This window comes from Oncorhynchus tshawytscha, linkage group LG04 (assembly GCF_018296145.1).
Source record: "Oncorhynchus tshawytscha isolate Ot180627B linkage group LG04, Otsh_v2.0, whole genome shotgun sequence".
Taxonomy (NCBI): Eukaryota; Metazoa; Chordata; class Actinopteri; order Salmoniformes; family Salmonidae; genus Oncorhynchus; species Oncorhynchus tshawytscha.
The window spans coordinates 58,833,459-58,848,740 of record NC_056432.1 but is presented as its reverse complement, the minus strand read 5'-3'; the positions used below and the strand labels follow the sequence as shown (position 1 = coordinate 58,848,740).

Below are 15,282 nucleotides of genomic sequence, written 5' to 3'. Positions count from 1 at the left end.
TGTTAACCCCGGTGTCCTGGCTAAATTCCCAATCTGGCCCTCGAACCATCATGGTCACCTAATAATCCCCAGTTTACAATTGGCTCATTAATCCCCCTCCTCTCCCCTGTAACTATTCCCCAGGTCGTTGCTGCAAATGAGAACATGTTCTCAGTCAACTTACCTGGTAAAATAACGGATAAATAAAAAAATAGTTTTTTTTGCCAAATTGTGGCCTCTTCAAACATTCAAAATGACACATTTTCCCTCTAATTTGCCCCTTTGGACTTCCTGTGCTATAAATGAAGAGATTTTTGCTCAAGGTTCACAATCCTCAGTTGACAGTGCAAATAGTAAAGGGACACTTGGTTGCTGAACGTTGGAAAGTGTGATGCAATATTTCTTGAAGACTCCAAATACGACCTTCGTTATCGTCTTCCGGTCCATGATACAGATCCCAACTGTAACGAATCAAAGTATTTTAAGCACATAGCTTTCTCAGTCTTGTAACAATGACTCATAAGGCCCAAATGCACAGTGGCACTCACCATATATCAGAGGTCCTGAGAGGCCCAACACTTTCCTGGGCCTTTAAAAAAATGTGAGGACATGTGAAGCTTCAGGAAGTTCCCTGCTGGCTGTTTTTTTTTTGTCCCGGGGGTTTGAGGCATGACATCACTGAGTTATTTTCCCTAGTCTCTCTGTTATCTTTGCAATCTCACACACACACCCAGTCCTCCCATATACTTTCTAGACCTCAGGGACTGTAGCTGCTGTTGGATCTGAAGACTGAACCTCACCTAAAGATAACCCTCCCATACAATAATGACTTTACAATTACAAGAGGCCAACTTAGATGGCTATAAAGGCAGTATGATACTGTTCTTTATCTTACAGAAAAACACAGAAACCAAAACGTAGAACGGACCATGGTTTGTACCAAGTATCAAAGCTATGCTATGCTAAACTAGTCAGTTCAATTCCATTTAGTATAATATTATTCTATTCCTTCTTGCATTTTTTTTAAACAATAAAGCTCACTTTTTGGACTTTTGAGTGCTACGTTTATTTTACACATATAAAATTGGTACTAAATAAAAAGTTGTTGTTTTACACGATACAAACCATAGAAAAGATTGTGTTCACCATCGAGAGAATGATCATAAACCAAGGCACATATTGCTCTCCTACAGAATGACCTAGCTGCATACAAAAGGAATGCATTTGAATGTTTTCTCTTCTCCTTTTGGTGCCCAATACTGACACCCACTGACGTGTATTTACACAGGTAGACTCACACATACATATAGCATCAATCAATGCACAATTACACATCAATTAAACTACAAGTGTAAAAAAAAAACGACATATTTTACACTTACACTCACCAGACAAAGACCAGTGTCAAGTAAAATAATTTTGAAAAAACACAAAAGGGAGTGAGGCCAGTATCAATATTCAGGCACATTTCTATATACAGTGTAGACAACTATATTTCCAGTACTCACAATCTCGATAACATGGATCCCGTATTGCCAAGTTACTTATTGCCGTAAGGTTTACAGAAGAGCACCACTAACAGTAAGAGCTTGTGAAATAGAATAGAGTTGTGCACAGACAATGATCATTAATAGCATGGAACGAAGTAGATCAGGTATGTTATATAGAAATGGAGTACTAGAGACACAACATTACAGCACAGTTTACCAGTGGCATCTATTGTATGCCGAGGTTTCACCATACTGATCTTTGGTAGATGGTCAACACAGAAATTAAATGTTGCTTGTTGTTAAAGCCATCATGGCTCTTACATTGTTCTATATCTATTTTGCCCTCTCCAGAGGTTTTTCCCAGGCAGGAAAACAGGAAAACGGGACGCAATGTGTTGCTTTACTTTAAAAGATAACGGGACAGGAAGAGGGCTTCCTCACACACATCTGTGCAGGAAGCAGATTCCAGTGTTTTGTTTGGGTAATGTGTAGGGGCGGACTCTGGTGTTTAAAAAGGATGGGGGTCCAGCTCTCCATGTATATGATCCAGACAGGGAAGTGGTAAGATGGCTTCCACATATTGTATCCATGGTTTATGAGAAGTGGTCCCATGTAGGCAAAGCTTCAGTATACAACAAACAGTCCACATTCTAAATCAAATGGAATATAATGAAAACAGGGGTAAACCTTTGCTCTCTTTTTGCTATGTCTTCCGTCAAGAAGGACAATAGCGATAATGATAAACTTGATCTTGTGTAGATTGCCCTCATTATTTTAAGCTGTTTCAGCAAATGGAGCAGAAGCACTATGTTGAAGTAGAATATTGAAGGAGTATGTTAAAGCAGTATGTTAAAGCAGTATGTTGAAGCAGTATGTTGAAGCAATATGTTGAAGAAGAATATTGAAGCAGTACGTTGAAGCAGTATGTTGAAGCAATATGTTGAAGCAGTATGTTGAAGAAGAATATTGAAGCAGTACGTTGAAGCGGGATGTTGAAGCAGTAGCTCTAGGATGAAAGGTTAAAGTTATTCAGATAACTTTGTGGTCATCCAAAGGACTATTGAGCTACTTCACATTTCCTGAGTTGGTTGTAATACTTTTGTTACAGTGGACCTCAGAGACTTGGGCTTTATCCACAACAATTGATGTGTTGATGAGTCCTGTCAAATACACGGGGAAAGACTTTAATTATTTCAGAGCTTCTGTTATCATTGTTTCCTACCGGGCTCCCTGGACAATAGTAGCTCTTGGTGAGAAGGGTAATTCTGTCTGAAAGACAACTGCCACTGTGACTCACTGAATGACCCACCCTCTCTACATAGCTACAGTTGGTTTAGTCAACCATAAAAAAAACACAATCAATCAAAATGAAGGAATACAGATTTCTGTGAGAGTAATCGGACAAAAAATCAAACACATTTTCTTAATCTCCCCTGAAACCTCAAATAAATGTAAAACAAATAAATGAAGCACAGTTGTGGAATGTTAACGGTTTTCTTTACACCAAATCTATTTCCCTTTGTCGTCATATTCACGTGACAGAAACAAATAAAATGAAAGAAAAGGAAATAAAAGCACTATTTCTTTAAAATTATAATAGAATAATAATAATAACAAGGGAAAAGAGTGGAAAAAGGAGAAGTAAGAGTAGGAGGAACAAGAGGTAGAAGAAGAGGAAAAAGAACGAGAAGAAGAGAGAATTACTTAAAATTGGCACACGCTTGAGTGGACCCTATCATAGTGTGCTCTGATTGGACGGATTAGTGGAAGAAGTTAATCCCGATGTGCTTTTAGTCAAAGGAAGAGCAGAGAGAGCTGAGAGACATCCTGCCTGCTGGTCTTTAGGCTCAGTGTGCTCAATACGGGGAGTCACTTCCCTCAGACCCATCCACCCCGTAGAGCTCAGCCAGGGTTCTGAAGCGAGGGCCCCAGTCGTTTAAGAAGTCATAGTCAAGGTTAGAGCCAGTGGAGGAACTATCCAGGGAACTGAGGCTACCAGCCAGGGACTCTGGCCCCTCATAGCCATAGATGTGCAGGGTATCGTAGGGGATCTCATCCCTGTCATGGTCAGCCTCGTCTTTCTTCACCTCGATCATCACGGCCATGTCTCCCTTGCACGCGGTTGGCGGTTTCTTCACCATGGCGTAAAGGCTGGGGCCCTGCCTCATGCTCATGCTGCCGTCATTCCGAGCTGAGGTCAGGATGGACACGTCGTAGCCGTTGGTGTCCATCTCCCCACCACCCTCCTCGTCGTACGTCACTAGCTGCTCGTGGATCTCACTCTTACCCAGAGTGACCAGGGCATCCTTCTGGTGACGTTTTCTCATAGCGATCAGGATCACTATGACTGGAACGAGGAAGAAAACATGTTTAATATCCATGTCACACAGTTTGGGGTTTTAATAAGTACTGAAAAAGATAGAAGCGGGGGGGAAAATATATATATATATATTTCATGAGGCAAATTAAATCGGGTGTGAGAAAATATTTTGTCGAATGGGTCTCCAGTATATTTCTTTGGGATTCGTATGATAATGACATCAATGTTTAATAGTTAATCATCACTTCATTCTGTGTCTTTGGAAACAAGACAGCCGAATAACTGATCATCTTCTCATTAGCCTTCCCATTCTTCTCATGTTTTTCCCACATTATCTGCTTTTGTAGAAGCCTACTGCAGCAGTGTGATTGCTCTCTGCTTCAAATATGAGCTTTTGATAAAACATCTCTGGCACATGGCTCATCTAATATGACAAATGGCTTTCTCCCAAGACAGCAGAGAAATTATCAAAGAGAATATTTAGCTCAATGCTTCCCGTTCCTTCCACTATTTACTTCTCTTGTCCTGCATTCTTGAATATTATTTATCCAATCAGATACTGAGGTAAAACTCTTCAACTTTGCCCCAAAAAATAAACAAACAATAGATTGAAATTAGTTGCATATCCCCCATCATGTGTATTGTTCACTTTTATCGTTAATAAAACCTATCCTTGTCCTTGTGTCGTAAATACATCTTGATTTTACCCAAGAACACCTTGAGCTGAAGTACCTTGTTTAATGATCTCTTTTTTTTATTTCTTAGACGATTGCTCTATTTTACAACATGTCTTAATCAGGGACAGCGGTGTGGTAGAATGCCAGTTAAAATAGAGATGGCTGTATATTGTAGAGGAGAGATTGACTCACCCAGAATAGTCAGGATGCACACCAGTATAACAATAAGGGCGTGGACACTGACACCCATTTTGAGTTGGGCTGCTTTGCACTGGGTGTGGATCCTCTTGTTGTCACACCTGCACACTTTGATAGGCAGAGAGGTGATGCTGCTCATGGGAGGCCTGCCTCCATCGCTGATCCCAATTTCTATTACATAATCCCTGGAGTCCTCCAGGCTGAAGCCTCCATGTTTCAGCACTATGTTAGATGTGTTGTCTAGGAGAGGCGGACATAAAACAATGTTAATTATTAGAGGTTTGCCATGGTTAGATTTTTATACATAACATGGGTCTTCATAGCATTAGTTCCAATGGTGGAATGATCTTAGCTACAATTTACTTAGGTGCAAACTTTTGCATCTACCTAATTTTTTTAAATGTATTTTTATTTCACCTTTATTCAACCAGGTAGGCCAGTTGAGCACAAGTACTCATTTACAACTGCGACCTGGCCAAGATAAAGCAAAGCAGTGCGACACAAACAACAACACGGAGTTACCCATGGAATAAACAAACATACAGTCAATGACACAATAGAAACAAAAGTCTATATACAGTATGTGCAAATGGCGTGAGGAGGTAAGGCAATAAATAGGCGATAGTAGCGAAGTAATTACAATTACAAATACTGGTGTGCAAAAGAGCAAAAAAAGTAAATAAAAACAATATGGGGATGAGGTAGGTAGATTGGATGGTGTCACGCCCTGACCTTAGAGAGCCTTTTTATTTCTCCATTTGGTTAGGTCGGGGTGTGATTTGGGTGGGCATTCTAGTTTTTCTATTTCTTTGTTGGCGGGTATGGTTCCCAATCAGAGGCAGCTATCGTTGTCTCTGATTGGGGATCATACTTAGGCAGCCTTTTTCCACCTTTAGTTTGTGGGATCTTGTTTGTGTGTAGTTGCTTTCTGCACTGCATGTAGCTTTACTTTTCATTTTTTTGCTTTTTGCTTTGTTTTTGTTCTTTGAGATTCTCTTCCAAATAAAAGGATGGAAACATACCTTTTCTTGCTTTTTTTATTTAGTTGTTTTTTTTCGGTGTCATTTTAATAAAAGTCAAATGTACGCCTACGACGCTGCACCTTGGTCCAATCCATCTCTAAACGATCGTGACAGAAGATCACACCACAAACGGACCAAGCAGCATGGCCAGGAGGAGCAGACATCCTGGACATGGGAGGATATCTTGGATGGTAAGGGATCCTGGATGTGGGAGGAGATCCAGGCCGGAAGTGATCGCCCTCCATGGGAGCAGACGGAGGCAGCGAGGGAGGAACAATGACGACACCGGGGTTCGCGACCACGAAGGAAGCACGAGAGGCAGGCCCCAAAAAATGTTTTGGGGGCACATAGGGTTGTTGGCGGTGCCAGGTTTCAGACCAGAGCCAACTCCCCGCACTCACTTTAAGGAGCGTGTGACCGTTCAGGCACCATGTTATGCAGTGATACGCACGGTGTCTCCAGTGCGCATTCATAGCCCGGTGTGCTCGGTGCCAGCTCCCCGCACTTGCCATGCGAACGTGAGCATACAGCCAGGACGGGTTGTGCCGGCTCAGCGCTCCTGGTCTCCAGTACGCCTCCTCGGTTCAGGATATCCTGTGCCGGCTCTACGCACTGTGTCGCCAGTGCGCCTTCACAGCCCAGTGTGTCCTGTGCCAGTGCCCCGCACTTGCCGGGCTAAAGTGAGCATCCAGCCAGGACGGGTTGTGCCAGCTCTACGTTCCAGACCTCCAGTGCGCCTCCACCGTCCAGTATATCCTGTGCCAGCTCCATGCACCCGGCCTCCAGTGCGTGTCTCCAGCTTGGTACGTCCTGTGCCTGCTCCATGCACAAAGCCTCCAGTGATGATCCATGGCCCGGAGCCTCCAGTGATGATCCATGGCACGAAGCCTCCAGTGATGATCTATGACCCGGAGCCTACAGTGATGATCCATGGCACGAAGCCTCCAGTGATGATCCATGGCCCGGAGCCTCCAGTGAAGATCTATGGCCCGGAGCCTCCAGTGACGATCCATGGCCCGAAACCTCCAGTGACGACACATGGCCCGGAGTCTCCAGTGTCGATTCATGGCCCAAAGCCTCCAGAGACTATCCAAGGTCCAGAGTCTCCAGCGACGGTCTGCAGTCCAAAGTCTCCGGCGACAGTCTGCAGTCCGGAGCCTCCGGCGACGGTCTGTGGTCCGGAGCCTCCGGCGACGGTCTGCGGTCCGGAGCCTCCGGCGACGATCTACGGTCCGGAGCCTCAGGTGACGATCTACGATCCGGAGTCCCCTGCGACGATCTACGGTCCGGACTCCCGAACCAGAGCCGCCACCGAGGTTAGATACCCACCCGGACCCTCCCCCATGGAGTCAGGTTTTGCGGCCGGGTCTGCACCTTTGGGGAGCCACCACCGAGGCTAGATGTATGCCTACCATGCTGCACCTTGGTCCAATCCATCTCTAAATGATCGTGACAGATGGGCTATTTACCGATGGGCTGTGTACAGCTGCAGCAATCGGTTAGCTGCTCAGATAGCTGATGTTTAAAGTTAGTGAGGGAGATATATAAGTCTCCAACTTCAATGATTTTTGCAATTCTTTCCAGTCATTGGCAGCAGAGAACTGGAAGGAAAGGCAGCCAAAGGAAGTGTTGGCTTTGGGGATGACCAGTGAGATATACCTGCTGGAGCGCGTGCTACAGGTGGGTGGGTGTTGTTATCGTGACCAGTGAGCTGAAATAAGGCGGAGCTTTACCTAGCAAGGACTTATAGATGACCTGGAGCCAGTGGGTCTGGCGATGAATATGTAGTGAGGGACTTTAGAAAGGCAGGGCAGGATAGATATAGGTCTAATAAGCAGTTGAATCTGAGGGTTTATGTGTAAGTGAAACATTAGGCTTTTCCACACTGTTAGTCCCATATGGATTAGACATGATTATCTCCATGAGCTTTAGGTGCCAGTATATGTTGATAGAAACTGAGCATGCTCATTTTATATGTTCAATTTGGTTGGCCTCATTTTAGTAGAGTTACAGTATATAACCTATGAAGGATGTACTGTAGTGTATACAGTACATCAAAGCTAGAGATATGGCCTTGACATGCACGTCATCACTAATGTAAGAACAAATTCTCACTGTTCTTCTGGTCTTCCGCTGCTATGACCTTCTCTCTAGTTGCACTGGGCTAATGTGCAGCCTACTCCCAGTGTTCTGTGTTCCTGGCTGATCATTACATGGTGAAATGTCACATCAGTTCATTATGCAGTGCAGCCAACGAGGCAGCACAGACTGGACCAAGCCACCCCAGCGCTGCACTGAAAATGTTCCCCAGCCAGAGTGCCTCTGAGGCCTTCACTGTTGCTCTCCAAATATGTAATGAAGGGCTGCTGGTTTTAAAGAGCTTGTACATCATGAATATTTCAGGGGCTCTCAGCGGTTTGTTGCTGTTCTCGTTTCCACCCGACTAGATGGAGAACGTTCAGACGTCAGATAGTTTTAGAACGGAGCGCTGCCCAGGCTGATTCCTCGACCACTGGGGAGCACAGTGCTATCCTGAGCACATATCTGAACCAGCCATTCACCTCCAAATTGTCCCTGTTATACCCACCTCACCGCCCCTCACACCAACCAACAGCTTAACATTAGTAGAATGTGTCTGCCTGCACAGCTTAAGGTGACATAATAAAGTTGCCACTTGTCACATGTTCATGCATAGAAATGATCAGTTCTCTCACCGTTGTTATCGATGACTGAAAAGTTGCCGTTCGGCTTCACCAACGTGAAGCTGAATGCAGGCAAATGATCATCTTTGTCTGTGGCACTTATGGTCCCAATCACCTGTGTGAGGGGAATACATTTAAATAAATACTTAATGCAAGTTTCATAAAAGTTTAATGATTGATGGCTTAGATGACGTCTAACTCTGGAAAAAATCCTACCGTTCCAGCCATATCATTTTCACAAACGAATATCTCTTCAATGGACAGCTCTGGTTTGTTGTCATTGATATCAATGACCAGTATGTTGACGTTCACAAAAGATTCCAGTCCTGAAGAGGAGACGGGAAACGTTATTTTATTATTGGTAAATACCTAAACCATACCAGTTATTAAGATAAAAAATGTTTTGGACATGAATTACATTTCACGCAATAAATGTGTATTTGCTGTTAATAAGATTAAAGATGATGTCATACCATTTGGTTCCTCCTTAGCTTTAACCTGGAACATGTGATTGGCTACTAACTCCCGATCCAGCTTCCTCACTGTGAAAAGTTGTCCAGTTATGGGGTTGATACCAATGGGACTGTCCTTGTCCTCAATGGAATACCTGTAGAGGGCACATTGAAACATTGTCGAAATCACCTCTCAGAAAAGAAGTGCTGTTAATTCTAGCATCAGTAGCATGTGAATGTGTTGGAGTACCGTATGGCCTTGTTGGCTTGATCAGGATCTCTGGCTGAAACAACTCCAATATTATTGACCATCATTTCCTCTATGACATTAAAGTTGTAGATGCTCTTGCTGAATTCTGGCTGCTCATCAACATCTAGCACCTGGATGGTCACCTGGGCCTTGATCAAAGGATTGTCCTTATTATCCGCAGGGGACTGCAAGTGGTTCTCCCTCACATGCACAAAGAATGTGTAGCTGCTCTTGGTTTCATAATCCAGTCCCTGAAAAGTAGTTAAGGAACTTTAAGGAAAAGACTCAGTACATGTACTATATGTATAATCTTCAGCAAATGTGTCACTCTCATACATATTCCCTACATCGTTATCTATAATGTACAGGCTGTACTGATACTTTTTTTCCGCAGAATACTTTAAGTAGTTTAATTTTCATTACTTAATAATGGTCTTCAAGGAGTCTTTCAAGGACATTCATTTTCACATGTGCTTCAAAGAGTGCATGGTCTTATTTCTTTAGTCTCTGCAACTGTATAGTTTAGTGTTATGTGTCATTCGGTAATGCTCATATCTACAGTAGAGTTTAGGACAGATTAGGAAAGCATTAAACCTGGTTGCACTATAGAGACAAAAATGTGGATCATTTTTTTTGTGATAAAAAAAAGTAACAGTTTAGGATGAGTGAAATACCTTTTTCAGCATGAGGTTGCCGTCTTTGATCTGACTGCGCTCCATTTCAAAAATGTCAGATGAAGGTGCTATGGTGAAGATGGGGTCTTTATTCTGGATCTCATCTCTGTCCTCCAGGACCATGGTGTCTATTCTCTGTCCCCGCTTCATGTCCTCTTTCACTCTAAATACATAGGAACCTAGGGAAAAAGACACTACGTGTTAGTAAGAGAAGCTTCTGAGGGACAACATTATGGAATAATCCCAAATTTGCTACAAGGAATTCAGTAACAATCATTCATATTTAGGTTTATCTCCTATAAGACCAATAACTGACAATGTGCTTTAACTGTATAGCTGTCAGGGATGTTCTTTTTTGCCCTTACTTTTGGTAAATGTGGCTATGTTATCATTGATGTCGCTGACTGCGATGCTGACAGAGGTGGTGGCGGTGCCCCCTTGTTTAATTCCTCTCAGATCCTGGGCTTGAACCACAACCACATAGCTACTCTGGGTCTCACGGTCCAGGTTCTCATATTTGGTGGTGATAATCCCTGAAATGAAGAACATTCATTTAGTCTTTGATTCATGACTCATGTATCTTCAGAGGCATGAATACAACAGTAAATGAATATGGGGTTATTAGGAAAGAATATTGAAAAGAGATGAAGATACAATGGACTTTATGACGTATGAGTTCAAATGAATGAACATCTCCTACCTGTTGTGCTGTCTATATTGAAGAAATCTCCCCCCTCTAATAATTTGTAATCAAGTTCTCCATTTGCAGTCGTTGGATCATCTGCATCAGTGGCTGTGACTTCTATCACTTTAGTTCCTACACAGGGAAGAAATAAAGAGAAGTGATTTAGCAAAAGCATTCTTTAATATACAGCATAACCATCCCTGTGTTTAGGATTTGACCTCCTGTACCTCTTTTGGATCTCTCTTTGATAGAAGCGTTGAATGATTTAGTAAACACTGGATCATTGTCATTGATGTCAGTAACCAGGATCACAAAGTCTTCCACTTTCTCCACCAATTTGTTGCTGGTATCAACCAGCTTTGCACTTAGATGGTATTTGCTTTTCACCTCTCGATCCAATCGTTCAGTGACAAAGATGTCTCCTTTTTCATCCACTTTGAAGATTGTGTTGGCACCTTCTCCCTCAATGACATAGTGTGTCCTGTCACCAGACTTTGTTGACTTTAACTACAAATAGAAAAACAGATGACAATGTTAAGATAAGACATTCTGATCTATCAGATATATCATTACTGTATATCTTCATTCAACTCTCTGGATTTCTACCTGAGCCTCCAAGGTAAAACAATGACATACCTTTCCAAGATAGTATTGGAAGTAGGTTGGCCTTTCCTCCTCCACGTAAAGGTTGTTCCACAACCACTCTCTCTTGTGCCTGTGGAGAACTGGGCTGGTTTGGAGTGCTGGCCTCTGATCCATATGTTCAGCCATGGTTAGACTGAGGGTCAGGGCCAAGGCAAAGAGACCCATCCACAGCTCTGGTGCCGTCATCTGCCTCCATGCAGACTGTCTCATCATCTGAAGGTTGGGAGAAGCAGAGAATTTAATTTGGGCCATTGAGACCACTCACACCTCAGGCAACACTACTAGCTAAAAAAATATTTGTCTTCTTTCAATTGCTTAGCTATTACTTCAGGTGCGTTTAATTAAGCTTGACTGGCATGCCCAGTGGGCAGGGTTGGCACTTTTGGGAGTTTTCCGCTAGAAAAGTTGAATGGACACTTTCTTTAATGGACACTTTCTTTGTGGCCAAGAGGATAGCTAAGCATTAAAGCAGTCCATCCCAGATAATATCCTTTATCTGGATTATTCCACTCTTATTGTTGCCAGCCCTTAAGCAGTGGATATTAAGATGAGGGGGATTATGGTTCATAAATGTTCCCAAATAGCTTAATATCATATTCTAAAGTCCAAAAACTACTACAATCAAATTACTTTCATTACAACCCCATATAGCACAGATAAGAAAGTCTCTTATATTCTCCACACTGACAATAGGCTTATCTTGGCCTTTGAGGTAATGACCTTGATAGGTAAATATCTTATCACGTTTTGTTGTTCCATATCTTATTGAATCTTGTGTTCAGCTATATATCAGAACAGGTAAAATAATTTGTTGGGCCACCCAAGTGGCGCAGTGGTCTAAGGCACTGCATCTCAGTGTTAGCTGTGCCACTAGAGATTCTGGGTTCGAGTCCAAGCTCTGTCGCAGCTGGCCGTGACCAGGAGACCCATGGGGCGGTGAGAAATTGCCCTAGCGTCATCTGGGTTAGGGGAGGGTTTGGCCGGCAGGGATGTCCTTGTCCCATCGCGCACTAGCGACTCCTGTGGCTGGCCGAGCGCAGTGTACGCAGACAACGTGCCAGGTGACATTGGTGCGGCTGGCTTCCGAGTTAAGCGGGCATTGTGTCAAGAAGCAGTGCGGCTTGGTTGGATTGTGTTTCGGAGGACGCACGGCTCTCGACCTTCGCCTGTCCCGAGTCCGTACGGGAGTTGCAGCAATGAGACAAGACTGTATCTACCAATTGGATACCACGAAAAAGGGGTAAAAATATATATAAATAAATAAAATAAAATATTTGAAAACATTGACTCTGTGCTGTAATGTAAAGAGTCAAACAAACTTTCCTATATATGGTTGTCTTGTTACTCCTAATTGTATGTGTTAACTGTGCGTCATTCAATGTCCTTCCTGCCACGCCCTGAAGTTTATCCCCTAAAGGAGAGATAACTTTTTTCAACTCCAGGCACTTTAGAGATAGACATCCTCAATCGTCACTGTTTGCAGCTGTCTTAGTAATCATGGATGGCCCATTATGTCCAAAATTGCATTTTTAAAAATATCTCCTTGTTCTGTTACTGGGTACTTACAGTGAGTCCTCCCAGTGAGGTCATGATGTCTGGCCTTTTATCAAGGAGAGGAAGTGTAAACACAATGCCTTTGGGAAATAACATTCCCATTTCTAATGAAGGGTCATCATTAAGCTAATGCTACTGTGGCCTCACACCCTTCCTGCAATTCAATTTCTGCCCCCGTCTTCTTCCCCCTCTCTCTTTCTCCCCCTCTCTCTCAGTCGCTCTGGCTCTCTCTTTCTCTGACAATTTTCTTGAGCAGTAGCGAGAGTTAAGGAGACAACAATGGGATTTTAAACAATGTGTTAAATGAGTTGGTTTAGGTAGGATGCTATCGGACAATGGTAAAGTATTTCATTCAGGGCCTCAGCTATACCTAGTTCAAATGGATCAATCCCATTTTAACTCTTAAATGACAGGCAAGCTTATATCCAGACTATCAGTTTCTTGTTCTCCTCAAAGCGAGTCTATTGACCTTTCATTTGAATGCCATTCAATGATAACTGAAAGTCAATTTCTCTGTCTGTGCCATTTTAAATGCTGTCTATACAAATGTCAGATTTGATGACCATGTAGACATTTTTCTGAAGTTTTCAATAATGCAGCTAATCATGTAGAAAAAAGAGGAATACGTACTGTATTTTGAAATACGCTGTACATTATTCAGCTTGAATTCATCTTAGTAGGCTATGACTCACAGTTCACAGGCTGGTATGCCTGAGACAATTGGTGCTGTGTTCCAACCCCAAGTAGCACACAAAGCTATATGGAGTATCCACATCAATTGATCAGTTTATGGATATAGTCATACAACCTGACTTGATGCACCTGCAATCTCTAATCATATACTGTACTGTAACATTAGTCGAAAAATAAGCAATATTTGGTACTATCAAGGCAAGCACTCCGCATACACATTATGTTGAGTTCTGTCTATCCAAGATCAACTATCAAGCAAGCCTCAATACTGTGATGATACTGTAGAATTAAGTGACGTACAATATGTGTGTGTGGGTATGTGTGTTTGCCCACTGTAGATTAAAACAGCTTTAATCACATAGCAGCTTCCAATAATCTGTCTGCCTACTCACTCCTCTAGGAAACTCCGTCTGTCACTGATGAGCCGTCTCCTCAGCCCTGCTTCACCCACCCAATATCACACTGGACTCACTGGCTCTCTCTGGCAGCACTTATTCTCTGAGTCTGACAGACAGTGTCTATCTATCACACCTCTTCTCCGAGCTCTTTCACCACAGTTATTTGACATTATATTTGCTATAAGGATTAGTTCAGTGTCATTAGATGTTATTTGACTAGTTGAACTGCTGTCCTAGTGTTCGGCTGTATGTTCGGCTTCATTGTCATCATTTCAAGTCTCGACAATTAGTTCTGGAGCACCTGCATCTTGATCTATCGAAACAATTCAATGTTATTAACACGGTCATAAATCTGGTATAGGTAAATTAATACAATGCTATGTTTGCCTACTTTTGAAAGGAAAACGATATTTGAGGTTGAGTTACCTTACACTTACGTCATAGAATACAAGACTCAATACGTTGTACACTACTGTGTAACTCAAGATGCACAGATGGTTTCAGGATTTCTTTTGATTTATTTCTCCCTCATGGCTACAGAGTATTAGTGTAGCACACATCAACATAGTCAATCTGGTATCAAATTGTCTCGAGGGTTCAGCCTTGCACTCGGGGCTAACGTTATCAAATCAGTCGCTGTTGTCCATTGTGGTGATAGATTATATGCGTTTGAGACACAACAAGATACAACATACTGTATCAATGTGGTATTTAAATCATACATTTTATACGTGTCCACACAAATTATACAATGTTATGTCTAACAAAAATTACAATAGAAACAAAACAATTCATACAGTATAAATGACTGGAATGACTTACCAGAGATTAATTATTTTCTGAACTCCTGCTTTTTAGCTCGTCCAATGCGTATGAGGCAGGTATAAGTCACAGGTAGATCCTGGGTGAAAGAGCATTAGTAATGTTAGCTGTTGGCTGTGGACCTGTCAGATTCTCTTCTCAGAGGGGAGCACTAAGAACTTCCAGGCCAGCACAGTGGCAACAGAGATCAGCCCAGTTCCCCTGGTCACGTTTCCTGTTATAGTCCCTCTCCTCTCCTAATTGCAGCCTGAAGAGCAGAGCCTGGGCTGAGGGGGGAGAGGGAGGCATGCGATGCGTGTATCACAGCGCCGCACGTCGCTGCTGAAGTGACTGGAGGAGGCGGTGAGAGCACCAGCCACATATTAAGAGGCAGGCAGAATGTGGTGCGTGGAGGGGCAGAGCGGTGTGAGAAACATTACATTTCTGCTCTCGCCTTCTTGATGAAAACACAAAAAGAAGGAGAGAAAGCAAAGAGATTCATTATTCATACCTATGGGACAAAGTTTATGATAAACAGGTTATAGACGTTAATCCCATGAGATTTCCCACATAGTGGTATTGCATTTTTCAGGGCTACGGCGGCGTATCTGCCTCTGAGATCTTGTCTAAGTCGGTAAGTGAGATGAGTGGGCTTTCTCCAGTACTCTCTCGCTTGTCCCTTGAGCATCATCTGTAATTTGGGGAATTGGACTGGAGCTGTACCCTGTAGAGCTGAAGGGAG

At 42.9% G+C, this 15,282-nt stretch overlaps 1 protein-coding gene across 1 annotated transcript; it reads right to left on the bottom strand.

The window, feature by feature from the left end:
* Positions 1-1,026: 1,026 nt before the first annotated feature.
* LOC112249090 (cadherin-5) lies at positions 1,027-14,899 on the bottom strand. The gene is made up of 12 exons (XM_024418736.2): positions 14,562-14,899; positions 11,086-11,307; positions 10,677-10,956; positions 10,465-10,581; positions 10,130-10,297; positions 9,765-9,943; positions 9,091-9,341; positions 8,862-8,995; positions 8,605-8,714; positions 8,401-8,503; positions 4,659-4,904; positions 1,027-3,816 (listed from the first exon to the last, which is right to left on the bottom strand). The coding sequence occupies exons 2-12, from the start codon at positions 11,305-11,307 to the stop codon at positions 3,326-3,328; spliced, it is 2,301 nt and encodes a 766-aa protein (XP_024274504.1). The 5' UTR covers positions 14,562-14,899; the 3' UTR covers positions 1,027-3,325.
* Positions 14,900-15,282: the final 383 nt, after the last annotated feature.

What these genes read in the sequence shown, in the direction of transcription:
- LOC112249090 (XM_024418736.2), bottom strand. Translation starts at nt 11,307, where the DNA reads ATGATGAGACAGTCTGCATGGAGGCAGATGACGGCACCAGAGCTGTGG. An exon ending in CAAAGAGAGATCCAAAAGAG is followed by an intron (nt 10,582 to 10,676) that starts GTACAGGAGGTC and finishes TTCCCTGTGTAG; the next exon opens with GAACTAAAGTGATAGAAGTC. An exon ending in CATAGCCACATTTACCAAAA is followed by an intron (nt 9,944 to 10,129) that starts GTAAGGGCAAAA and finishes CTTTTTCCCTAG; the next exon opens with GTTCCTATGTATTTAGAGTG.